This window comes from Abramis brama (assembly GCF_963993115.1).
Source record: "Abramis brama genome assembly, chromosome: 5".
Lineage (NCBI taxonomy): Eukaryota > Metazoa > Chordata > Actinopteri > Cypriniformes > Leuciscidae > Abramis > Abramis brama.
Genome location: NC_139967.1, coordinates 19,090,436 through 19,118,127, shown reverse-complemented (window position 1 = coordinate 19,118,127; position 27,692 = coordinate 19,090,436). Strand labels below are relative to the sequence as shown.

General features: G+C 43.2%; 2 protein-coding genes across 2 annotated transcripts; one reads left to right on the top strand and one right to left on the bottom strand.

Moving 5' to 3' along the window:
- Positions 1-1,826: 1,826 nt before the first annotated feature.
- Positions 1,827-3,273, top strand: LOC311083758 (uncharacterized protein; the record flags this gene model as incomplete). Its single annotated transcript, XM_084115513.1, has 2 exons — positions 1,827-1,942; positions 2,340-3,273. 2 exons carry the CDS (start codon positions 1,827-1,829, stop codon positions 3,271-3,273), a joined length of 1,050 nt encoding a protein of 349 aa, XP_083971639.1.
- A 603-nt stretch (positions 3,274-3,876) lies between these two features.
- On the bottom strand, positions 3,877-5,256 carry LOC311082638 (uncharacterized protein). The gene is made up of 3 exons (XM_084113586.1): positions 4,892-5,256; positions 4,419-4,575; positions 3,877-4,325 (listed from the first exon to the last, which is right to left on the bottom strand). Exons 1-3 carry the CDS (start codon positions 5,025-5,027, stop codon positions 3,962-3,964), a joined length of 657 nt encoding a protein of 218 aa, XP_083969712.1. The 5' UTR covers positions 5,028-5,256; the 3' UTR covers positions 3,877-3,961.
- Between the last annotated feature and the right edge of the window lie 22,436 nt (positions 5,257-27,692).

Here is a 27,692-nt window from a genome sequence, read left to right as displayed (position 1 = left end):
AAGGAGCCGTATGTAAGATTGTGGCCAAAACTGGTACTGCAATCATTTTCAAATTACTGTAGAGCAGTGTATCCCCTCCCCCTCCCCCCTGACTCGAGGTTGCCAGATAGGCTGCAGGATCCAGCACGAACGTTTGTAGCTGCAGCTGTGGTAACTAGAGCTGAGCTGGCAACCCGGATGCCGAAACACTACTGACTTTGTGATTGGTAGATAGGTGGAGGGTGGCGCTTCAGGCCAAAACACAAGATGACAACATCAACATCAGTTGAGGGCTGCAACTTCACTTTTTAAATGACAATATCCTGGCCGTACTACTGTTGTCAGTGATATAAGTATTTGAAATGAACATGATTTCTTAATGTCTAGTGACATATCAGGGCCATTTTATGATTAATTGAAATACATTTCTTACATACAGCTCCTTTAAGTTAAAAAGAATAGGGCTGCTCACACTTCCCTGGGGAGTTCCATTCTCAATTGAGAGAATCCTAGAATATGCAGACCCCACTCTAAAGGCCATTGCACACTGAGTCCGAATTTTTCGTATGCGTTTTTTCGTGTTCGTCAGCCTAAAAATTCGTCACGCACAGAAACCTTGCACACTGAGTCCGATGCGTATTTTTTACACATTTGCGGAAAAAAACGCAAACAATACAAAATGGATTCGTCAAGCAGTGAGAGGATGATTTTGTTGCCCTGTCTCTTCTTAAAAAGAAAAGAAAGAGGAAATATTGGGTCCATCCAATTCTGACTTTGCGGCGAGAGGAAGGAGAGTTTCACCTCCTAATTAAAGGAACACTCCACCCGTTTGCATTAAGCTTTGCATTGTTAGAAACCCAGTCATACTATTGAATGGTCGTGCAACACTCTCTCATTTTCCCCTGAGACGGGAGAAATCCGTATTTACCTCTTAACACTTCCTCCCACAATGACGCAAAAATCGTCATTTTGCGTCATTGTCGGAGGAAGTGTAAGAGGGGGGGATTTCTGTTGAGACTACAAGCACTAGTTCAAGTTCAAGCACTAGTACACCCTTTCAAACCCGCCCATAGGGGGTTGGACCTAATGCGCTAACAGACCTATCACAGATCAGTGCCAGTGCGTTTGATTTCCAATGCCATCCTTTTTTTCCCGGACATGTCCAGCCGTCGAGATCGTCCAAAATGTCCGGGATTCGGCTTTTGCTTTCTGCGGTCGCCATTCATTGTTTACATGCACACCTTTTGTTTCAATCTAACTGAATTCATTCCGACTGGTGAATCTGAATGTAGTGTTTACATGAACGCTAAACAAGTGATCGGTTGATGTGCGTTTTAACATTGCTAAGAAAATTCCCGCTCCTCCGTGAGAGATGCGAGACCGGTGCGTCTCAGTAATGACGCCACCGGCCTCGCGCCGTTCTCCCGTGCCCCTCAGCCTCGTCCTGCTCGCCACAGTAAACATGATGAATGGCGACTGTAGAACGCAAAAGCCGAATCCCGGACATTTTGGGCGATCTCGAAATCCCGGGCAAACTCATCACGGAGACTCGCTAGTAGCTTAGCTTTGTTGTTGTCAACTGCCCTCTCTTACCGGTAGGCGTGGCTTGGGAGTGGCCTCCTAGGGCAGCGAAGCAAGTGCATTCTGGGAGTTGTTGTCTTTCATCCACATAAGCCAAAAATACATTTTCTGGCTTTCCTTAGTCTAGAAAGCTCAAAATTCAAAAATAATTTCACACTTCTTCTACATAAATGACCTATTTTAAATACACATTAATCTTTCCAGAGGTAAAGTGTCCCTTTAAGGAGTTACGAAATTATCCCGAGCGATTTAAAATTTACTTCAGAATGTCAGTGGAACAGTTTGACGATTTGCTAGCGATACTGGAGTCACATATTAAAAAGAAGACCACCAATTATCGTGAACCAATCCATCCTGAACAGAAACTGGCAGTATGTCTAAGGTATGGACACACACACACACACACAGACACACACACACACGGCCGGCCGGCGGAAGCACTGGGCAAACAGAACAGCTGTAGCCTACAGGCTTTATTTTTTTAACCAAATAATATATTAGTATTCGAATTGGCTGCTCAATCACACCTTAATCGATCCGAAATTTCGATCAAATTGAAAGGAGTGGTTTATAATCCTTTTCTAATACGATCGAGAGAACATGTAAACACTTGATCGAATTGAAAACCGAAAGTGAAAGGACTGCGCATGTGCGGAACGAGCTGTTCTTCCCAGAGCCTTGGCTTGTCTCCCCCTGGCCTCACACACACACACATTATTGAAAACAGCATACAAAACCACATCATTTCATGTTCTATAATAATATATGTATAATTTTAGGTATCTGAGCACTGGGGACTCATTCACCACCATCGCCAGCAGTTTTAGATTGGGCATCAGCACTGTAGGGAAGATTGTGAGGGAGACCTGTGACCAAATCTGGCTGCAGCTCAAGGACACCTACATGCCAACTCCAACAGAGGACATCTGGAAACACACGGCGATGAGGTTCAATGAGAAGTGGAACTTCCCTAATTGTATTGGCGCTCTCGATGGGAAGCATGTCAAGATAGAGGCCCCTGCAAACACAGGTTCCCTTTTTTTTAATTATAAAGGCACTTTTTCCATTGTCCTCCTCGCATTAGTAGATGCTGATTACCGTTTCCTGGCCGTCGATGTGGGGAGCTATGGTGGGAACAGCGATGGAGGCATTTTTGCAGATTCTGCACTGGGACGGGCCCTCCAGCGTGGGACCCTGAATGTTCCACCCCCATTGGAGCTCCCATCTGCGCCTGAATTGGGGAAGGTCAACCATGTTATCGTGGCAGACGAGGCCTTTCCCATGAAGCCTTATTTGCTCCGACCCTACGGTGGAAAGCGCTTTGAAGAAGACAAGCGCATCTTCAACCTCCGCCTGTCAAGAGCCCTTTGCATCTCAGAAAATGCGTTCGGCATTTTGACTCAAAGATTCAGGGTTTACAAGAGGCCAATGGAGGTGAACCCTGACCTGTCAGACAGCATCATCAAGGCAACCTGTATCTTATGCAACTACCTGCGCCATGAAGTTGTGGGACAAGCCAGCCTGGGTGAAAGCTTTGATGTTGACGATGCTGGCAGTGGCAATGCCTGTCTACAGGAGCTTCAGAGGCCAAGGGGCAACCGCGCATCTGAAGAGGCTCTCCACATTAGAGACACATACACAAAATATTTTGTCTCACCTGGTGGCGAGGTACCATGGCAGTATGAACGTGTGCGTCGTGGACTCAGATTGTAGACACACACAACCAATCACAACGTATAGACCTCAGTCGTGTATTATGTATGCATTTGTGTATGCAGTGTAGTTTGTAAACACAACCAAATATATACAATCAGTTAACATTATTACTTAAACTATTATTATTATTATTACATTCAATGCAACACTGATCCACAGATTGTTAAATATACATTATACTCTGTAAAACATGATTTTTTTGTACATACAATATGTATTAATTTTTGTATTGTAGTTTTTGTTGTATTCATTTTTGTATTGTAGTATTGTTATACAATATGTATATAATAAACATGTAAATATATATAGAAAAACAACTTAAGACAGTTGAATGAATCATTTCTTGTTTATTCTGCTTTTAAAAGAACTTGCTGCCCAGAAGAACAGAATCAAATCAAGTAAACATTTAAAATGTGTTTCTGCATATCAATAATAATAATAATTTAAACTGAAATTTTAGATGAACCTCTTAAGCCCAGTTAAACTAGAATAATGCATCAAAATAATTACTTTAATTTTAATAATTACTTTAACACTTAATGGTTGTGAAAAAATATTTAAGCATGTACAAAAACTAGTTTATTTACAGAGAACGGTAGTTTGGATCCTGGGAAAACTGCTGATAGTAAACCCCTCCAAATGAAACATTGTGAACCAATTCCTGCATTTTAATTTTTAGATAGGATCATTTCTCTGGGGTGAGTCTCCTCATGCTGGGGGCCAAGCTGGAGAGAAAGGTGGACACCTCATCATTTTGCAGGTCCTGCCAGGCCTGATGCTGCTGTCGCTCTGCCTCTCTCTCCTTCTCTCTCCTTTCATCCCTTGCTTCTCTCCATTGACAGTACCTCTCTAAGTTGTCCTCACTCTCTGCCTGCATCTTCTTGCTTTTTGCACCGCAGCTATCTGAAGAAGTTGTGCTGCCCTCTCTCTCTGTCTCCATCACTACGCTGTCTCTCTCCTTCTCTGTCTGCATTTGATCATCTTCCCCTATTCCATTCTCATTCTCATCCTCCTCATCATCATCGTCCATCTGGATATTACCATCTGACCTGTTGAAAGTAGGCTATCTGAGTTATGAAATGATAGGCTACACTGCACTCTGCAAGCTTTCTATGGTGCATTTATGGATAGGGTAACATTACCTTCTCCTTGCCAATGAATGTTGTAAGAAGGACATTGAGTCCATATGGACCCACTTCTTTTTCTTGCTGGCTCCCTGTCCACTTCTGCCCTGTCCTTCTTTTTTATAGCGGACATATGTGTCCCGCAGGTTTCGCCAAATTTTCTTCACTGCTTCAACTAACATCATGTAAAAAAGGTACATTATTGTTATTATATTATATGTATTGCAGTTATTTATTCATAATATGTAATATCATATACTAATATCATGTATTGTAACATAATATATATATATATTGTTATATTATTGCAGTAATTTAGGTGACCAGAGCTTTGCATGTATTCTATTAAAGTCCAAGTATGCTAGCAATTGAATGAATAAACCCTGGTTCATTATTCACTACGAATGAATGACATTAGCAAAAGAGTATAGCTAACTTGAACAAAATACAATACGCTTTCATACACACTTTGTTTTGAAATTAATGCCTACCATCCTGTTTCCCAAGCTGTTCAGCAATCACCTGCCACAATCTGTCTTTATATTCAGTGTTTTTGTAATCTGCATTTTGTTTATCATACAGTGCTTTGTGCTGCGAGACCAAGTGTATCAACTTGTCAGACGCCATTCTGGATGTTGTCGTTCGCTTGTACGGTGGCTCTGAATAGTCAAAAATCCTCTCAAAACGCTGCCTGTGGATGCGAAAAGCACAGAAAATCGAAGCCAATCCGAATATTTTTATTACGGACGAAAGTTTCGGAGGCAGTGTGCAAGCGTGATTGACATTACGTGAGGTCGTATTTATTTTTTAACGTCCGAAAAATTCGGATGCGAATTTCGGACTCGGTGTGCAATGGCCTTAACTTGAATCGTTCTTCAAAACAAAAAACTTGAAATCCAGTTATACATTTTTCCCTCAATTCCCAAACTTTCCAATTTCATTAACAGCCCTTCTTTCCACAACATATCATAAGCCTTTTCAACATCGAAAAAGACTCCCACCAACATTTCTTTATTAATTTGAGCTTTTCGAATTTCCGCCTCCAAACTCAGAATTGAGTCCATCGTATTTCGCCCGTTTCTAAATCCGCTTTGACATGTTGACAGAATACTTTTACTCTCCATTTCATACGTCAACCTATTCATAACCATCCGTTCCATAAGTTTGCATAAATTGGATGTCAAAGCAATAGGTATATAACTGACTGGCTGGGAATGGTCTTTTCCAGGTTTAGCGATTGGAACTATTACTCCATGTTTCCAATTCACAGGAATATTCCCTGAATCCCAAATTTTATTAAAAAGTCTTAAAATTATATTCAATGATACATCTGACAATTGCTTAATCATCTCATAACAGATTTAATCCTTTCCTGGGGAAGTATGTTTAACCCCTACAGGTGTTCTCTTTAACTCATATAAAGTAAATTTTGAGTCTAACCTACTTCTGTCAGGATTCCATCACCATCTCCTTCCACTCATTCCCTCACTCCGCCTACTCAGTCATTCACACGCTCATTGTCACCTGATTACTAATCACCGTCACCTGGACCTCATCATCAGTTCACCCATATATACCTGCTACAAACATTCAGTCATTGTCTGATCTCGTCTATACATGACACAGACTCTCTGCCATACTTACCTGTATACCTACCTTCGATCCCGATCTTCTCAGCCAGTCACCATTCCGTCTTCTAAGGAACTCCTTCATCATCATCTGCAAGAAAAAGAGAGAGAGAGACTTGGTTACACTTCAGTTAAGCTATCATCTGAAATTCAACTTACTGTTTACTCACCTGTTTCGCTGTACCGATCCATTCTGCAAATTAAAGCATTTAACTTACCATTCTGTCTGCTTCGTCTATGCCAAACCTGACAGAAGATCAGACCACCATGCAGAATCCTTCGGAATCCACAGCGAATTCACCTGTCAATCCGATCGCCATTCATCAACACACCTCTTCAGCTTCACTTCCTCAAGCGCCCGTTGCTTCGTTCACTGCCTCAGCGTGTCCCATGGCCCGACCAGCGACATTCTCCGGTGAGGCGGAGGACTGCAGTGGGTTTCTACTTCAGGTATCTTTGTATTTCTCCATGCAAGAACATCAATTCATCAACGATTCTGCTCGTGTTGCTTTCATCATTTCACTTCTGTCTGGGCAAGCACTTCAGTGGGCACAGTCTCTGTGGAATTCGGATTCGGAAGTCGTCAAATCCCTCTCCGGTTTCATACAACACTTCAAAGAAGTTTTCGGTCAAACAGCTGCCGATCTATCAGTACATGATCAACTCTACAATCTTCGTCAAGGCCAATCTTTTGTGAGTACTTTCTCTTTACGATTCCGCACTTTAGCAGCATCCAGTGGTTGGAATGAGGCAGCATTGATCACAGCTTTTCGTCATGGTTTGAACCCTAACATTCATCAGTTGATGGTGGTTTACGACGACAGTCTGGGAATTGAGAAATTAATTCAAAAATCCATTCGAGTTTCGCAAAGACTATCAGCCTGTGATTCTCCGACTCCCATTGTATGTCCTCCGCCCACGGTTCCATCAGTCACTCCTCCAGCACCAGAGCCTATGGATCTCGGCTCCGCCCATCTTCCAGCTTCAGAGCGTCAACGACGAATTCTTCATAAACTCTGTCTCTATTGTGCATCTGATAATCATCTTCTCAGCTCTTGCCCTGTTCGACCTCCATGCCCAGCGGTAAGCACAATTCAAGTCTCACCTAAAATTGAAGCTTTAAATCGCACCACTGTGCATGTATTAACTTCTCGTATTTGTGTCTCAGCGCAAGCCCTTATTGACTCTGGTTCGGCGGGGAATTTCATCTCCACACAGCTTCTCCAAAAATTTAACATCCGCAAACATCGCAATTCTCAAGACCTCCATGTACAAACCATCCAGGGAAAACCGCTGGGTCGAATTCGTCACTGTTCACCTACTCTGACGCTGCGTGTTGGTTGTCTTCATTCAGAGGAGATTTCTTTTATGGTGCTGGAGGAGTCCACCGCTGAGCTCATCCTGGGACGCCCCTGGTTAGTTCAACATCAGCCGACGCTCCACTGGAAATCTGGTGAAGTATTACGTTGGGGTGAGTCCTGCCATTTGTCCTGTCTATCATCCATCAAGAAAATCCCTTCTTCATCATCGACGCCTCAGAAGAGGTCCAAAGTTCCTGTTTGTTCCACCTCGGTTGAGAGCCCTGAAGTAGAGCATCAAGTAGAGATTCCAGTGGAGTACCAGGCGTACCAGGATGTGTTCAGCAAGAAACTGGCTACTAAACTACCACCTCATCGGCCATGGGACTGCGCAATCGACTTGCTACCTGGAGCCACTCTACCTAAAGGTCGTATCTATCCACTGTCCATCCCGGAGTAGAAGGCCATGGAGGAGTATGTGGAGGAGGCTTTACAACAACAGTTCATCCGCACATCGACCTCCCCTGCCGCTTCAAGTTTCTTCTTTGTGGGTAAGAAGGACGGAGGCTTGAGGCCCTGCCTCGATTATCGTCATCTCAACTCTCAAACCGTCAAATACAGTTATCCCCTTCCTCTGGTCCCAGCTGCCTTGGAGCAGGTGCGTGGGGCTCGCATATTTTCAAAACTGGACCTTCGGAGTGCATACAACTTGATCCGTATACGGCATGGAGATGAGTGGAAGACAGCGTTCGTCACCCCATCTGGCCATTATGAATATCAGGTTATGCCCTTCGGGCTGTCCAACGCTCCAGCGGTCTTCCAAGGGTACATGAACGAAGTGTTCTGTGAGTACCTCAACCGCTTTGTGATTGTCTACATTGTCGATATCCTCATCTATTCATCTTCAATTGCTGAACACCATCGTCATGTCATTCAAGTACTAGAGAAACTGAGAGAACACAAGCTTTACCTGAAATTGGAGAAGTGTGAGTTCCATATCACCTCTGTTCAGTTCCTGGGTTACATCATAGATCAGCATGGTATCCAGATGGACCAGAGGAAGGTGGAAACAATCCAAGACTGGCCATTACCCACATCTGTCAAAGAACTTCAAAGATTCCTCGGTTTTGCAAACTTCTACAGAAGATTCATCAAGAACTACAGTCTCATCAGTGCTCCTCTCACATCTTCATTAAAGAATCGACCCAAGTCTCTGTCCTTGAATCCCACAGCTATCCAAGCCTTCCATCGCCTCAAAGAAGTCTTCACGACAGCACCAATCCTCATCCATCCCAATCCAGAACTTCCTTTCATCGTTGAGGTCGATGCATCTTCCACTGGGGTTGAAGCGGTGCTGTCACAGCGGCAGGGTGAGCCTCCCAGACTCCATCCATGTGCCTTCTTTTCCAAAAAGCTGTCGCCGGCGGAGCAAAACTACGACATCGGCAACCGGGAACTGCTAGCCATAAAACTGGCTTTAGAAGAATGGAGACATTGGCTGGAGGGAGCAAATCACCAGTTCGAAGTAATTACAGATCATCGCAACTTGGAATATCTTCGTGAGGCAAGAAGATTGAATCCTCGCCAGGCCCGCTGGGCACTCTTCTTCACTCGATTCAACTTCGTTGTTACTTACCGTCCAGGAAGTAAGAATTGCAAGGTAGACACTCTTTCCAGACTCCATCATTCATCTTCAGAGGACCTCAGTACTGAAACCATCCTCCCTCCAGCCTTAATCCTCAGTCCCATTCTCTGGGACATCGACCAGCAAATCTCTCAGGAAAATTCTCGCCATCCTGCTCCGCCGGGAGGTCCAGAAGGGCGTACTTTCATACCTCAACATCTTCATACTCCCCTTCTGGACTCTGCTCACACAGTTCCGGGCTCTGGACATCCAGGTAGCAAGCGTACCCTCTCGCTCCTCAGTCAGCGGTACTGGTGGCCGTCCATCTCCGAAGATGTCTCCAGGTTCGTCCGTGGCTGCTCAGTCTGCGCCATCACCAACACTCTCAGGAAACTACCTGAGGGTAATCTTGTGCCACTACCTATACCCAGACGCCCTTGGTCACACATCGGAGTGGACTTCATGACTGACCTTCCTAGATCCGGTGGATTTACCTGTGTGCTCGTCGTTGTGGATATATTTTCCAAAGGCTGCAAGCTGATACCTTTACCTGGTTTACCCACGGCTTTAGAAACAGCTGAAGCATTGTTTCATCATGTATTCAGAAATTTCGGCATTCCAGAAGACATCGTTTCGGACAGGGGACCCCAATTCATCTCCCGGGTGTGGCACGCCTTCTATGATCCAGAGGAGCGTTCCTGGATGCTCCGTGATGATATCCTAGATCCAGCCTTACTCTCCCAGTTCCATTCTGACCATCCTGACCGCCCAGCTCCCAGGGGTCGTAGTCGACCGCGCCGCCGGCAACATCTCTCTTCTTCCCAGCCGTCAAGAGCCGCCTCGGGAGGGGGGGGTACTGTCAGGATTCCATCACCATCTCCTTCCACTCATTCCCTCACTCCGCCTACTCAGTCATTCACACGCTCATTGTCATCTGATTACTAATCACCGTCACCTGGACCTCATCATCAGTTCACCCATATATACCTGCTACAAACATTCAGTCATTGTCTGATCTCGTCTATACATGACACAGACTCTCTGCCATACTTACCTGTATACCTACCTTCGATCCCGATCTTCTCAGCCAGTCACCATTCCGTCTTCTAAGGAACTCCTTCATCATCATCTGCAAGAGAAAGAGAGAGAGAGAGACTTGGTTACACTTCAGTTAAGCTATCATCTGAAATTCAACTTACTGTTTACTCACCTGTTTCGCTGTACCGATCCATTCTGCAAATTAAAGCATTTAACTTACCATTCTGTCTGCTTCGTCTATGCCAAACCTGACAACTTCCTGATGGAATCTTCTTTTCATTCTCTTTCACTTTCTTTTCCCTATACTTCTTCATATTATCTGTAATATTATCATTACTATGCACCTTTACAAATTCTTCCACTAACATCTCTGCTTTATCACTATCTTTTATCGCTATTTTCCCATTTCCTACTAAAACTGGAATATTATTATTTCTCTGGATCCCTCCCATCTTCCTAATCATGTTCCAAACATCATTTATTTCAATGTCTTCCCCTATTCTATTGCAATATTCTCTCCAGAACTTTCTTTTTGCTATTCTTATTTATCTCCTTACCATAGCCTGAGCTCTCTTAAAAATAATGTAATCAGTAAACAATACAGATTTTCTGGCTTTCTTCATTGCTTTATTTCTTTCCCTCACTGCCTTACTACATTTTTCATTCCACCACGGGACTGCTTTTCTACTACTTATAGTTTTCTTTTTTCCTATTACTTCCTCTGCCGTATTTCTTAACACATTAGTTATTTTCATACTTACAGTGAGGAAAATAAGTATTTGAACACCCTGCTATTTTGCAAGTTCTCCCACTTGGAAATCATGGAGGGGTCCGAAATTGTCATCGTAGGTGCATGTCCACTGTGAGAGACATAATCTAAAAAAAAAAAATCCAGAAATCACAATATATGATTTTTTAACTATTTATTTGTATGATACAGCTGCAAATAAGTATTTGAACACCTGTCTATCAGCTAGAATTCTGACCCTCAAAGACCTGTTAGTCTGCCTTTAAAATGTCCACCTCCACTCCATTTATTATCCTAAATTAGATGCACCTGTTTGAGGTCATTAGCTGCATAAAGACACCTGTCCACCCCATACAATCAGTAAGAATCCAACTACTAACATGGCCAAGACCAAAGAGCTGTCCAAAGACACTAGAGACAAAATTGTACACCTCCACAAGGCTGGAAAGGGTATAAGAAATTATGTTCTGTTCCCAATAACTTCCACTCCAATATATATATCAAAATGTTCCTTCACTTAAAAGAGCTTAATTATCATATAGAGACAATTACATCTAATCTCAGTAATATGTAAGTAGTATCACAGAGGGCAACCAACAACCATCTTGATTACAAGGACTTCAAATAGCTTGTCACCTTAAACATTTGACCGTTTTGTTTTAACAGAAGATCCACTTCAGATAGATTTTATCACCTTAACCTTTTGCTGTTCTGACTTCACAGAACAATAAAGATGTGGGCACAGAGGAAAGATCCTCAATTTACATTTAAGACAGAGTTTCAGCCTCATGTTGAGAGGGAAGATGAATCTGTTATTCTTAAATTACACATAAAAACAGAGCTTAATTTACATGTAGAGGGGGAAGACAAACAAAATAGAGGATAAATGTTTGAGCTGAGATGATGAGTCATTCTGTTTGACTCCAAGGTGCTTTGTGTACCTTGCCACTGCTATGCTGTAATAAACTTAATTTTTGAGATCTTCGACGTCCACTTCATTTTTTCTTACAAGGGCTACGGGGAAATTGCCAAGCAGCTTGGTGAAAAAAGGTCCACTGTTGGAGCAATCATTAGAAAATGGAAGAAGCTAAACATGACTGTCAATCTCCATCGGACTGGGGCTCCATGCAAGATCTCACCTCGTGGGGTCTCAATGATCTTAAGAAAGGTGAGAAATCAGCCCAGAACTACACGGGAGGAGCTGGTCAATGACCTGAAAAGAGCTGGGACCACCGTTTCCAAGGTTACTGTTGGTAATACACTAAGACGTCATGGTTTGAAATCATGCATGGCACGGAAGGTTCCCCTGCTTAAACCAGCACATGTCAAGGCCCGTCTTAAGTTTGCCAATGACCATTTGGATGATCCAGAGGAGTCATGGGAGAAAGTCATGTGGTCAGATGAGACCAAAATAGAACTTTTTGGTCATAATTCCACTAAACGTGTTTGGAGGAAGAAGAATGATGAGTACCATCCCAAGAACACCATCCCTACTGTGAAGCATGGGGGTGGTAGCATCATGCTTTGGGGGTGTTTTTCTGCACATGGGACAGGGCGACTGCACTGTATTAAGGAGAGGATGACCGGGGCCATGTATTGCGAGATTTTGGGGAACAACCTCCTTCCCTCAGTTAGAGCATTGAAGATGGGTCGAGGCTGGGTCTTCCAACATGACAATGACCCGAAGCACACAGCCAGGATAACCAAGGAGTGGCTCTGTAAGAAGCATATCAAGGTTCTGGCGTGGCCTAGCCAGTCTCCAGACCTAAACCCAATAGAGAATCTTTGGAGGGAGCTCAAACTCCATGTTTCTCAGCGACAGACCAGAAACCTGACTGATCTAGAGAAGATCTGTGTGGAGGAGTGGGCCAAAATCCCTCCTGCAGTGTGTGCAAACCTGGTGACTACAGGAAACGTTTGACCTCTGTAATTGCAAACAAAGGCTACTGTACCAAATATTAACATTGATTTTCTCAGGTGTTCAAATACTTATTTGCAGCTGTATCAATGTAACATACATTGTGATTTCTGGATTTTTTTTTTTTTGATTATGTCTCTCACAGTGGACATGCACCTACGATGACAATTTCAGACCCCTCCATGATTTCTAAGTGGGAGAACTTGCAAAATAGCAGGGTGTTCAAATACTTATTTTCCTCACTGTAACTCTTCTATTTCTTCAATTTCTCCCATTTCGTTCACATTGTTATTACACAGTTCTTTAAAAAGCTCCCAAATAGCTTCCTTAAATTTCCATCTTGGCATTCTCTCCACCACGGTTTGTACAATATCCACACCAATTTGACACCATATTGGATAGTGATCACTTCCCAATGAATTTTGCTTGCTTACATTCCATTCACATTTTCTAGCTAGATTTTCTGAAACTAGAGTAATATCTAACGCTGAAATACGCCCATTACTCACATCTATTCTTGTTATATTTCCATTATTAATACAAACTAACCGTCCCCAATCTAGCATTTCTTCCACTATCAACCCATTATAATCTGTTTTAACACTCCCCCATAATGTATTATGTGCATTGAAATCACCACACCATACTACCTTCTGATTAGTATTACCTCTTATTTTTTCCATTGCTTTCTTACATAACTTTTCACATGGATTATAAAAATTAATTATTTTAATACTTTGATTCCCTTCCCATACTTCCATCATCAACACCTCTTGATCCTCACTCACTTCTACATTCCTGTATCCCACCCCTTGTTTTATAAATGTTGCTACCCCACCTCCATTACCTTTTTTCCTATCTTTCCTAATTAATTGATACCCTTGTAAAACAAAATTTAACTGAGGTTTGAGCCATGTCTCCTGTATACATATAATATCTGGTCTTTTATCCAAATCAGAGATGAATTTTTTAAACTCTTGTCCATTAGCAATTCAGCTTCTCGCATTCCACTGGAATATTAAAAACATTATAAACCACCACATCCTGCTTGCGTATTTGTTAACTGCATCTTTAACTTTTCACTAATCATTTCCACAGAAATTCCCTCAATCTCTAGATATTTTTCAACTGCTTTTATTATTATTATGATTCTTTCAGTCCGGCTTTCTGTTTGCACAGAACAATTTATCACTTCAGCTATAAAGGTTACAAATGCCACATTATTCTTAATCCCAAAGTTCTCTTTAGTTTTTTCCTGAGCCGTTTCCATCTTTTGTTGATGAATTCCTTTACCATTTATCCCCTGATTCCAAAGTATTTCCTACTTTCTTTACCGCCTCCGAATATGACAATCCTTCCTTTATTCTTACATTTTGCACTTGAGCTGCATTTTTCCTTATCTCACATCCTCCATATCCCGCACTATATTCCCCTCCAAAATTACGACACTTGGGATCAACTCCTTGCTCGCATTTGCCATATTCATGCTCTCCACCGCATCTCGCACACCTTTGTTTACCTCTGCATACAGCCGCTACATGTCCAAACTTTTGGCATTTGTAACATCTTAGAGGAGGGGGTACGTAAAACCTAACCGAGAAACTCATAAATCCTAAAAAGACTTTACTTGGCAGCTTATCCTCATCAAAATTAATCATCACCGATAGGCTATCTCCCCTTTCATTGTTTCTATTGCATTTCAGTCTTTTCACGCCAATTACTGCGTCTCCCGTAAGACCTTTCTTAATCTTTTCCTCTGTTACATCAGTGGGGATCCCTGTAATTACTCCTTTAACCCATTTCTTTTCTTCTTGAACTGAACAAGTCACACCTTGTCCCATGATCATTTTCATTTCTAGAGCCTTTTTCTGTTGTCTACTGTCCTTACAATATATAATCAATCTACCATCTCTCAACTTCTTCACACTTTCAACCAGTCCTATTTTTTCCTTAATCACTTTAGATAATTTCAGTGGATTAATGACACTGAAAGATCCAGCAGCAAATTCCATCTTTTGTTGATGAATTCCTTTACCATTTATCCCCTGATTCCAAAGTATTTCCTACTTTCTTTACCGCCTCCGAATATGACAATCCTTCCTTTATTCTTACATTTTGCACTTGAGCTGCATTTTTCCTCATCTCACATCCTCCATATCCCGCACTATATTCCCCTCCAAAATTACGACACTTGGGATCAACTCCTTGCTCGCATTTGCCATATTCATGCTCTCCACCGCATCTCGCACACCTTTGTTTACCTCTGCATACAGCCGCTACATGTCCAAACTTTTAGCATTTGTAACATCTTAGAGGAGGGGGTACGTAAAACCTAACCGAGAAACTCATAAATCCTAAAAAGACTTTACTTGGCAGCTTATCCTCATCAAAATTAATCATCACCGATAGGCTATCTCCCCTTTCATTGTTTCTATTGCATTTCAGTCTTTTCACGCCAATTACTGCGTCTCCCATTTCTAGAGCCTTTTTCTGTTGTCTACTGTCCTTACAATATATAATCAATCTACCATCTCTCAACTTCTTCACACTTTCAACCAGTCCTATTTTTTCCTTAATCACTTTAGATAATTTCAGTGGATTAATGACACTGAAAGATCCAGCAGCAAATTTCAACAATACCTTAAACTCTTCTTTCCTTCCCCTTGTCACGTGTAATCCATTCTCACTTTCAGTTTCAGATTCATTACTTCTATTTTTCTTCCTTTTCCGATTTCCTACTGTACTCCATTCACTATCTCCACCTTCCGCGGCAAAATTTTCATCCTCCATTTCTGGATCGCTTCCGGAATCTACTCCACTTCCTACCATGCACACTCCAGTCACAGATCAGCTGTCTCCAAATCCGCCGGAAGCCTCCAACAATCTCCGAGGCCCCTCGAACCTTGTTGAGAAAATGGTGTGTATGTGTCACAGTTTAGTTTGGACTTGTCTGCCTGTCATCTTGTCACGTGTCTTCTTCATTATCAGTTCATCTATATCACCTGGGTTTAGTTCATCGTTATCATAATCATCTGCATCACCTGTGTTCTGTTAATCAGTGTTCACATGTGTGTGTATTTAGTTCCCTTCTGTGCAGTCAGTCTTTGTCTGTTCTACGTCGTGTTTGGTGTGCGTAAACCTTCTGCCTGTCTGTGCCTATCTGAATGAATTAATAAAACGTATGTATTGGAGCCATTGACCTCTTTGTCTTCTTCAGCCTACACTAGGGATGGGGAAATGAAGCCTCATGATGAATCACTGAGGCTTTCCCCTGACTGTTCCGAGAAAAGATTCAAAGCTTCGAGAGTGTCGAGAACAGCGCCATCTGGTGCTTATTTAAAATAAAGCAGCCAGAAGCCTGTGTTAGAAGCTCTGGCAGATGAAGCAACCACAACACACTCTCAATGTTATGTGTACAAATAAAAGCCTTACATATTTGTGTTTGATTTGTTCATTAAATAAATTAATTTTCCCATTAAAGTGTGACAATAAAATATAATATAAGCTTATATGATTCAATAAGATTTAATGTAGGCCTTCTCTCTCTCTCTCTCTCTCTCTCTCTCTCTCTCTCTCTCTGCACACACACATAATGAATAAGGACATTGTCTGATAGGATCATCTGTTATTAAATGTGCTTATGACACTTGTTACTGATAGTGTTTATGTAACTGTAGGAATGACAGAAAGGTGATAAAGTTTTTAATTATTTTTATTAAGAAATAAAAGTTGTTTCACAGTGTTGGGGCTGAGTCTATTTATCCTCCTATACTTAGTAGACTTGTTTCTGCATTCTCCAGTATTCAAGTGGATCTTCAGCTCTCTGTATGTTTGTCTCTGTAAGTCACCAAAAGTGCAAAGATTTTACAAAAACAAAAAGACACAACAACAACTAAAAATAATAGCCTAAGTAGTGAAAAATATTTTTTTGTTATTTAAATGTAATATATTGATTTACTTTCAAAGTACAGCACTCTCCTCACAAACCCATCAACCAGACTGAGGCAACAATGACTCGTTAAATACGATCTGGAGTTCGAGCCTTCTGACACCCAAAGCGGAACGCGCACGTGATTGGACAGAAAGTGAGGCTTCGTTTGTCGTCGATCACGTGACTCTAGTAAACCAATACACACCCCGATACGGGGCTTCACTAGAAATTGTGTCGCTTGTGTGATATGCGCATCGAAGCTTCAGTGTCATACGTAACATCACTAGCCTACACCACACCGTGACAGAAGAACGGACCTTAATTTAAAATGGCTATTTCCCGCACCCATCTCACTTCGACCAAACGCATTCTGACCTGTTTTCAGGACGGCCACCCTATCGAGGAATATGTGAGGGAGTTCCTGGAGATCTCACACCAGCTCACCTGGACAGAGGACGTCCTTAAGAACGTGTTCGAGCTTGGACTGGACGCTCCTCTTTACCAGCCAACTTCAGCTGCTACACCTGGTTCATTCGCTCAATACCTTGATCAGGTGCTGTTGTTGAATGGGTCCGCCTTCACTGTGGGTGAGGCGGATAATGACGCAGCCACTCAACCACCATCACCGCTGGTCCTGCCGCTGTCCTGCCGAGCCTGAGCTTCGCGTCAGTCCTGCCGAAACTGAATCTTCTGTCCCCGAGTCTGTCTCCAAATTCCCACCCAGCCTCCCTCTCCCACCTCCTCCCATCTACCACCTCTCAACCCTTCCTCCACCACTGCCTGTCAGCCCCTCAGCCACCTTCAGAGAGGTGGAGTCGCCGTGGGTCTGCCAGCCTACAGCTCCAGCCTGGTCAGTGGATCCCCGGTCTCTGCCTCCAACCTCCGTGACCAGAACTCCGCCTCAGCCCAACTGTCCATTAACGTCCCCTTGGCTCTTACCTCCTTCAGCTCCTCCGTGGCCCATCAGTACACCAGTTCCGCCAGGCTCCCTCGTCCCCCGGATCCACCTTGGTCGCTCGTCCACCTTCCCTCATCTCTGGACTGCACTCCTCTGGCTACGCCTCGTCCCTTCGTCCCCCCGGCTCAGTTGGACTCCTCACTCCCTTCAGTTCCTCCTTGGTCCTCACTCCCTCTGTCTTCACCGCGCCCTTCTGTGTCTCCACCTGCACCTCAGTCGCCAGAGCCGGCGGCCCCGTCATATACCGCTGGATCTTCGGCGTCGCCTGGGCTCGTCGGTTCTCCGGCTCCACCCTGGTCTCCTCTCCCACCTGCTCTGCCCCTGTCAGTCGTCCCCCTGGAGTCATCAACCCTGCCTCCTCCATGGCTCCTCCCGCCGTCATATCCGCCCTGGCCACCTGCACCATCTGCTCCGCCCTTGTCCCTCCTGTCTTCTGTATGCCTTCACCTGCTCTTCGTCCTTCTCCTGAGTCCCCTCCCTCCACAGTTGGTCTTCTACTACAATGTACATTACAATGTAAAGCGACCTTGAGCTATGGAAAGGCGCTATATAAATAAAACTTCTACCTACTTGCCTACCGGGAGGGGGGAGTAATGTTACAGTTGTGTTCTGTTTAGTTTGGACTTGTCTGCCTGTCATCTTGTCACATGTCTTCTTCATTATCAGTTCATCTATATCACCTGGGTTTAGTTCATCGTTATCATAATCATCTGCATCACCTGTGTTCTGTTAATCAGTGTTCATCTGTGTTTGTATTTAGTTCCCTTCTGTGCAGTCAGTCTTTGTCCGTTCTACGTCGTGTTTGGTGTGTGTAAACCTTCTGCCTGTCTGTGCCTATCTGAGTGAATTAGTAAAACATATGTATTGGAGCCATTGGCCTCTTTGTCTTCAGCCTACACCACACCGTGACAGTATGTCACTCCACTAAAAATATAGACTCATTTTGCAGCATTCTGATGAGCATGAACGTTACTGGCCTATTCCAGATTCAGACTCATCACTGCTTTGACACGTACATACATCACTCTAGTTTCAGGAGTTTTTGGAGTAGCCATTGTAACACTAGAGTTGTAGTTGTCTTTTTTATTTAATTATTATCCTAAATCTTATTTAAATACCAAATTCAGGAGGCTGGACTTAGAATAGTGATAAAAGTAATTTGCTGGTAAATCGGTGTACACTGATGCACTGTATTTTGTTTTATAATACATAACCCCCCCAAATGTCTCCAAACTGTTACATGCTACAATGAAACTTTGAAACAATTGAACTTTGGAACAATGAAAATGAAAATGCTACAGTGAAAACACTACAATGAAAATGTTGTGACTTGTGTGAACTTTGATGAGGCCAAGAATACTAACACTGTTAAACATGCAGGACAATAAATGTTCAACTCTGATGTGACTGAGCTTGACTTCCATGATATTTTCTAGCATGAAGCTTTGTCTGGATGACTCAAAACAAAGTTTTGTGTTCTGACCTCACAAAGATTACACTAAGATTAGATTTCTTGAGTATTGCATGTTTGCACTGTACACTGAAACTTGGAATCAACATGTATCCCTTGGGGTTGTTACACACCTCAGATATCATTTGAAATGTAGGTTTGTCAAAAGAAAAAAAGGATCAGTCATAAATTTTAAAAAGTTTTCTAAGTGAAAATTGTGTTTTACTCATTTGAGGAAACTGTCTGACTACAGTTTTAATAAAAGATGCTGGTCATCAGTCTTTTTTAAAGAATAAAAGAAAGTAAAAGTTTTATTTAAAGAAAAGAGACAACTTTCATTGCTTTTTGTGGCAAACAAATGTATAAATGTTTTAATGTTTAAAATCCCTATGCGTCTTATTTTACTCAGAATTTTGAAGTAAAATATGCAATTTGTGGTTTTGCAACACACGCGCACACACACACACACACACACACACACACACACACACACACACACACACACACACACACACACACAGTTGTTCTTAAAACATCCCCAGACATGTTATTTTAATGAATATAGCCAGTGTGTTGCAGGGTTATTATAGTTTTGCATTTTTCATTAGTTTTTATTTTTATTTCGTTTTGACTTTTTGTTTTCAAATTCAGTTTAGTTTTAATTAGTTTTTAAAGTGGGTTTGCTTGTTTAGTTTTTATTTTTTGAAAATGCTTAGTTTTAGTTTAGTTTTTATTAGTTTTAGTGTTAGTTTTAGTCTTTTTCTGTAATTTGGGTTATTTTTCAGGGGCAAGATTCAAAAAGGTCAGAAAAAGTATTGTGTAATAATAACTCAACAAAAACATCATACAATTTTAGAAAGAAAAAAAAAAATCACACCATTGAAATTCCTTTACCTCTTACCAAATCCACACGCCGTACCAAAAATCTAGGCTACACATCTTCTATACAGAATTCCCACCCTATACAAATGCCACAGCTGTACAATTTCCACACCCTATACTAAATTTACCGTCATAGCTGCCAACTCTCACGCATTCACCGTGAGACACACGCAATTGACACTTTTCACACGCTCTCACGCCACACATCCATTTTCTCACGCACAGAAAAATCGCGAAGCAAAGAGGACACGGAGACCGACAGACTAGACAGAGCAGGTTACTTATGATATAAAAAAAATCTCAGCTCTCAGATTCTGTCACTTTTATTACGAAATTCAGACAATAAATACCGTTTTGGCGCTTGTAAATGTGACGCGACAGATCACTAGCGGCACGTGAACCGATCATCTCTAGCTGATAGTAGGCCTAAATAACGTTAAACACGAATGAACACTGTTGAAGGATACAGTAGACTACAACAACTTACCGAAATGTATATTCCTCATACATAATATCGACCAATCAATCAAACAAAGGGGTCAATAAAACAGCTGGAGAACAATATGTCACATAACATTTACCTCAGGAAAGCCATTTAATGACCATAATATGTGACCCTGGATCACAAAACCAGTCTTATGTTGCACAGGTATATTTGTGGCAATAGCCAACAAAACATAGTATGGGTCAAAATTATAGATTTTTCTTTTATGCCAAAAATCATTAGGATATTAAGTAAAGATCATGTTCCATGAAGATATTTTGTAAATTTCCCACCTTAAATATATACAACATTTATTTTTGTGAATGGATGCAGCACAATCGCCAATAGAAATGGACAACTTTAAAGGCGATTTTCTCAATATTTCGATTTTTCTGTACCTTCAGATTCCAGATTTTCAAATAGTTGTATCTTAGCCAAATATTGTCCTATCCTAACAAACCATACATCAATGGAACGATTATGTATTCAGCTTTCAGATGATGTATAAATCTCAATTTAAAAAAAATTACCCATAAGACTGGTTCCCCATCGTTACGGGGAACTCCCGCTGCGTCTAATCAACGCTACGGGGAATGCCTTCGGCATGCGCTATCTGAAGCCACTATACAACTATTCCAATCTGGATTGGTGCGCGTCATCGTGCGTCATGACGTTGCATGTGACGGTGACCCGGACACTATATAAGGGTCACAGGAACAAGGAAATGACAGCTTCTGTTCTTCAGCAGCGTTCTGTGTCACTGTTTGTTCTATTTGGTGTTGTTTGTCTTTGAAAGTGATTATATTATGGCGGAAAAGAGTTTTCTAAAGTGTGTACCTCCTTGCCCACGTTTTTCATGTGAAGGAGATACTCATGCTCTTTGTGTGGTTTGTTTGGGAATGGAGCATGCTCAGGCAGCACTCGAGGGTGCTGCCTGTGAGCATTGTGAGAAATTGCCCCTGAGAAAGCTCCGTTCCCGCCTGGCTCTATTCGATAAAGAGTCAGGCGAACCACGTGCTCCTCGTGGATCAGGACCCGCGTCTGCTGAGGCAGCGCGGAGAATGCATTCATGGGGATCACAAAAGGATTTAGCAATGGATGTTGAGACGACCGAGGTCCTTTCTCAACATTCTAATGCTGGATCCATCTGTCCCGCTCAGGGTTCGGGAGCCCGCGCTGCGGCTTCTCCCGTCCCTGAAACGGACCCGATGCTTCACTTATCTAGCTCCGAGGAGTTAGATATTGTGGGCGTCGAGGCAGAGGAATGTGTGACACCGCCATCCCATTCCCCTGCTTTCGAGGAGCTGCTGGATGTTGTGACTAGAGTGGTGGCCAAATTAAATATCGAGTGGCCACCGCAGGTGCAGGAAACGGCTGTTAAAAGCAAGCTGGATGAACGTTTCCTGCAAACCCGGTCACAACCTCCACGCCGTAGCCTGCCATTTTTCCATGATCTCCACACCGAGGTGTCGAGAACATGGAATAAACCCTTCTCCTCCCGTGTTTCCGGTCCCAACATACATATTTATGCAGATATAATGGGAGCGAGGGAGATGGGTTATGGGACAATGCCGCGGGTGGAGGAGACTTTCGCCTCTCATCTCTCTCCCGACGTGGCATCATCCCTGCAGGCTCCGGCGCTCCCCACCAAGCCCTGCCGTACAACATCAGCTTTGGTGGGGAAGGCATATATGGCGGCAGGTCAGGCTGGTAGCTGCCTGCACACTATGGGGCTGCTTCAGGCGTACCAGGCTGACATGTTAAAAGAAGTGGATGAGAGTGGGGAAGTCTCCTACGACGATATTCGAGAATTATGTCGTACGGTAGACGTGTCTCTCCGTGCCACCAAGCAGCACTGGTGGCTACGGAGAGGCACCTGTGGCTGACGCTAGCGGGTATCGGCGACAAGGACAGGGCTTGTCTGCTCGATGCCCCCCTCTCTCCTCGTGGCCTCTTCGGCGACGGCGTTAATAACGTCGTCGAGAGGTTTCAGGAGACGAGGAGGCAGTCAGCCGCATTTAAACAGCTGATTCCCCGCCGTCATCCCAAAACTCGCGAGCCTGCCGCCAGGGGGCAGTCTCGTGAGGGCGCCGCCTCTAGCTCCTCGCACATCCAGCAGCAAAAGGAGAGTGTTGCCTCCCGGATACCCCCGCAAAAGGCCTGGCTCCGGAGGCAACTCTCTCGGTCGAAAGCCCCGGCTCAGAAGACGGATCTGAGGACCGTCATTCAGGGCAGGAAGGCTTCGGCCAAGAGGCCATGACGGGATCCGCAGGCCTCAGAGGGTGTCCCCCTCCGTGTGACATTTTTAAAACTTCGCTCCACGGAGCCCTCAGGAAATCGATGTAACCAGACTCTGGTTACACCCATTTCTAACGAATGTACGGCATTATCAAAGACCCTGTCTCATTCGACCCTCTTGAGGTCTGCTGAAAAAGAGAAGAAAAGGATTCAGTTACTTCCTGCCAGTAAACTGCTTCAGGTCACTGTGAAATCTGCTTTATCACCTGAGACTAGCCCAGAAAGACTCATCCCACTTTCAGATTATTTAGACGCCTGGAAAGGCCTTCCGAATATATCGAAATGGGTTCTGGATATAGTTAAGAAGGGTTATAGGATCCAATTTAAAATTCAACCACCTCATTTTCAGGGGGTGTTGCACACTTTGGTTCCTGCTGATCAAAGCCAGGTGATGGAAGATGAAGTTAATTCCCTTTTAGCAAAGGAGGCGATAGAGGTTGTCCCCGTTCGGGAGAGGGAATTCGGTTTCTATAGCCGGTATTTCATCATTCCTAAAAAGGATGGTGGACTTCGTCCTATAATAGATCTTAGGGTTTTGAACAGATCTCTGAGGAGATTTAAGTTCAAGATGCTTACTATACCTAATATCGTTCAACAAATTAGATCCGAGGACTGGTTTGTGACGATAGATCTTAAGGATGCTTATTTTCATATTTCCATCATTCCTTATCATAGGAAGTTCCTTAGATTTGCTTTTGGGGGAAAAGCTTATCAATATAGGGTTCTTCCTTTCGGCCTAGCCTTATCTCCTCGCACGTTCACGAAATGCATGGATGCAGCCCTTGCTCCATTGAGACTTCAGGGGATTCGCATTCTTAATTATATAGATGATTGGCTAATTCTGACGGAATCAGAAAGCCTGGCAATCCAACATCGAGATGTTGTTTTGCGTCATCTTCAGTGCTTGGGATTAAGACTCAATGTTAAGAAGAGTTCCTTGTGTCCCCAGCAAAGAACAACATTTCTGGGGACAGAGTGGGATTCGCAAGCCATGCGAGTCCAACTGACTCAAACTCGTATCGACAGTATCTTAACTGAGGTCAAGACGATTAGGCTAGGTCAGGCCATCACTGTAAAACGATTTCAAAGAGTTTTGGGCCTTATGGCAGCTGCTTCAGTGGTAATTCCCTTCGGCTTGCTCCACATGAGGGCCCTACAGTGGTGGCTCAGGACCAGGGGGTTTTCCCCAAGAGGGAACCCCTTCCGCACGATTAGAGTTACGTCCAGATGCCTTCGTGCTCTAGTCAGCTGGAAAGATGTTCGGTTCCTGTCTCAAGGCCAGGTGTTGGGGACTTCGGGTCACAGAAAAATTCTGACCACGGATGCTTCCCGCACAGGCTGGGGTGCGGTTATGGAGGGCCGTTTCACCCGGGGGGTCTGGGAAGACCGCCATCTTTCTCGACATATTAATTTCCTCGAGATGATGGCAGTGTTTTTCGCCTTTAGGCATTTTCTCCCAGATCTCAGAGGCCATCATGTCCTGGTTAGGTCTGATAATGTATCAGTGGTCTCTTATATCAACCATCAGGGGGGCTTGAGGTCTCGACCTCTGTGTAAGTTAGCCCATCATATATTACTGTGGTCTAAGGACAAATTTCTCTCTGTGAGATCCATGTATATACCTGGGGTTGAGAATGTGGGAGCAGACACCCTGTCGAGGCAGGGGCCGAGGCCCGGGGAATGGAGGCTTCACCCTGAGGTGGTGAAGCTCATTTGGGAGAGATTTGGCCAGGCGGAGGTGGACTTATTCGCTTCTCATGAGAATTCTCATTGCCCGCTCTGGTTCTCTCTTTCGCACCCTGCACCTTTGGGTTTGGATGCTATGGTACAGACGTGGCCGAGGCGACGTCTGTACGCCTTTCCCCCGGTGTCTCTGCTCCCTGGAGTTCTGGAAAGAGTAAGGAGGTATGGAGTGGATATTATTCTTGTGGCTCCGTTCTGGCCGACACGGATTTGGTTTTCCGACCTGGTCAGTCTTCTGGCAGACTCCCCATGGCAGTTACCATTTAGGGGAGATCTTTTGACTCAGGCGGCGGGCTCTTTATTTCACCCGCGCCCTGAAGATTGGAATCTTTGGGTCTGGCCCTTGAGGGGGTCCAGATCCCTTTAGTTCTAATTTTCTTCCGGAACTCTTGGCTATGCAGGATAGTTTAAGGGAGGGTGAACCCAGTCTTTACTGCCCATTGGCTTCAGTACGGGAATTTCTACACCCTTCCGGGACCTCTCATCCATGTTCAGAGCCTCTATGGCGCATACTGCCTCCGTATGCTCTGAGGGTGGTCACGTGGGACCGTCCCATAACCTCCATTTGATCCGGTAGCTTCTTGGATGAATCCTGTCGTTGCAGGCTGACAGGTGACCCCTGGCTCCTGTCGGCGCTGCAGGGTGTTTTAGGATTATAAGCTTTTCTCTCATCCCCGGTCTCTATGGGACCGGAGGCTTTTAATTCTTCAGGTATTTATCCTCTGTTGCATGGACGGTGCAAGAGAGCCTGGTTTTGGGGCTTCCAAAGAAAGGAGTCTCCCTCTAGACGGGTTAGGAGTTGAAAAGGGCCTGCTTATATTATACAGGTTAAATTTCAATTTTGAAGCTGCTGAGGCATCTTTCCCTTACCACACCAAATAAGGATTATGATTCTTAGTCTAGTGGGATCTGTCAACTCCTAGCGTAGCGCCTCTGAGTGTGCCAGATGTTTCACACCGGGGCGCCTGTTCTCTGTGGGGGCTAGCTGGTACTCGTTCCCCGTAGCGTTGATTAGACGCAGCGGGAGTTCCCCGTAACGATGGGGAACGTCTCGGGTTACTGGATGTAACCCTGGTTCCCCGAGAGAGGGGAACGAGACGCTGCGTCCCCTCTCCCCACCTTCGGGGCGCCCTGAGAACAGCTGCTTTGAATCTTGTCGAAGCTGTCATTTCCTTGTTCCTGTGACCCTTATATAGTGTCCGGGTCACCGTCACATGCAACGTCATGACGCACGATGACGCGCACCAATCCAGATTGGAATAGTTGTATAGTGGCTTCAGATAGCGCATGCCGAAGGCATTCCCCGTAGCGTTGATTAGACGCAGCGGGAGTTCCCCTCTCTCGGGGAACCAGGGTTACATCCAGTAACCCGAGACGTTTTGTGGTCCAGGGTCACATATAGGCTATAGCACGTTAGTTGGCTAGAAAAAAAGAGCTATAGAGAGTATTTTGCTAAATATGTGTACTATATTGCATTATATTTAATTTGTGTTATTTTTAACCTTAAATAATACTGCCAGCTGATAGGGCTCTCTGTATGTTTACAGCATTAGGTGAGTTGTTTTTTTCTTGAGAAAAAATCTTGTGTAGCCTACCTAATATTTATCCAAATGACTCAATATTAACTCAAATCACAGTAATTTAATTGAATTGAAATAATTAAAAAGCGTAGCTTTCCAGAAATTGAACCATGTAAACATTGTAACATGTTGTCACTAAACCTAATAAAATTCAGTTTAGTTACTAAAATGTTTTGACAATCACAATACACTTAGGCTACCCTATTGATCAAACAGCAAAGATTTTGACACTCTGGGTGTCAACATTGCGTAATACTTGCTTGGGTGAATTTCACTCCCAACAATCAAAGGAAAACAGGTAACACTTTAGAATAATGGTCCGTAGTTAACAAGTAACTATGCAGGAAGTAATAGGTAGTACTGCATTAACACCGAACTTAATACTATTAACTAATATGGAAGCAATATTAACTAAGCAGTAAGTAATATCTAATTTAGTACAAAGGTAGTTCCTTGGTAGGTATTTGATTATTACTAAAGAAATGTATCCTCACTGAGAACTACTTGTGAACTAAGAAAGAATAACCAATTAATTACTAATCACAAAAGTAACATGTCTAAAAAGTGAACAATTGTGGGGTTTTTTTTTTACTCTTAACATGGTCATAACATTTCAGAAGCTTGTGCCTCAAATGGGTTCTTAGTGGAAACCAGTTTATATTTCCCCAAATACATTAGCTACAGGTTGAGATTGTGACTACTACTCTTGCCAAAGGATGGACGCATGTTCTGTTTATTTCAAACTTAAACATAGAATAATACTAATAATGATAATTTGTTTAAAATTTTAAACAATTAGGAAGTGATGCTGACACTCATGATTGGATTAGTTCACTATTATGAGCTCTTGAGTGTCAGTTCAATATGTCTCAGACTCCAAAGACCTACCTTTATGTTACAGTAGCCGCCAGAGGAGGACTTCTCTTTAGGATATGAATATAAACATTGATGTTCTCTTGTCAAAAACAATTTGCATCCTTAATGAAGAAATTGGCTGCATTTATGTTGCGATAATCGCAAAACCACATCTTCCAGATTACAATGTTTGTTAGAATATTACTAGTGCCTGTACAGTATGTGTTAAATATAAAATTAAATAACTTGTATTACTTGTGAAAAACATGCTAACTCCTCACTAATTACTCAAGCGTTACCTTGTTATCCCGCAGGAACTACTAGTGATGTGGCCCATTATTTTAAAGTGAAAAACATGCTAACTCCTCACTAATTACTCAAGCGTTACCTTGGTATCCCGCAGGAACTACTAGTGATGTGGCCCATTATTTTAAAGTGAAAAACATGCCAACTCCTCACTAATTACTCAAGCGTTACCTTGTTATTCCGCAGGAACTACTAGTGATGTGGCCCATTATTTTAAAGTGAAAAACATGCTAACTCCTCACTAATTACTCAAGCGTTACCTTGTTATCCCGCAGGAACTACTAGTGATGTGCCCCATTATTTTAAAGTGAAAAACATGCCAACTCCTCACTAATTAATCGAAATTAATGTTTTGACTCTATTGCATTCAAGACCCATAATACACTAAAACACAACATAAATTCACAAAATATATCAATTTTATTAGCTTGATGTAATCCAAATATTTAGAATCCATACGTTGTTTGCAAGAAACAGATCCAAATTCAGCCCTTTATCCAGTGATCTTCATCTCCATTTCCGCTTCTCCCGAAGCGTTACGACATGTTTTA

What these genes read in the sequence shown, in the direction of transcription:
- LOC311082638 (XM_084113586.1), bottom strand. Translation starts at nt 5,027, where the DNA reads ATGGCGTCTGACAAGTTGATACACTTGGTCTCGCAGCACAAAGCACTG. An exon ending in ACAGCTTGGGAAACAGGATG is followed by an intron (nt 4,576 to 4,891) that starts GTAGGCATTAAT and finishes ACATGATGTTAG; the next exon opens with TTGAAGCAGTGAAGAAAATT. An exon ending in CATTCATTGGCAAGGAGAAG is followed by an intron (nt 4,326 to 4,418) that starts GTAATGTTACCC and finishes TACTTTCAACAG; the next exon opens with GTCAGATGGTAATATCCAGA.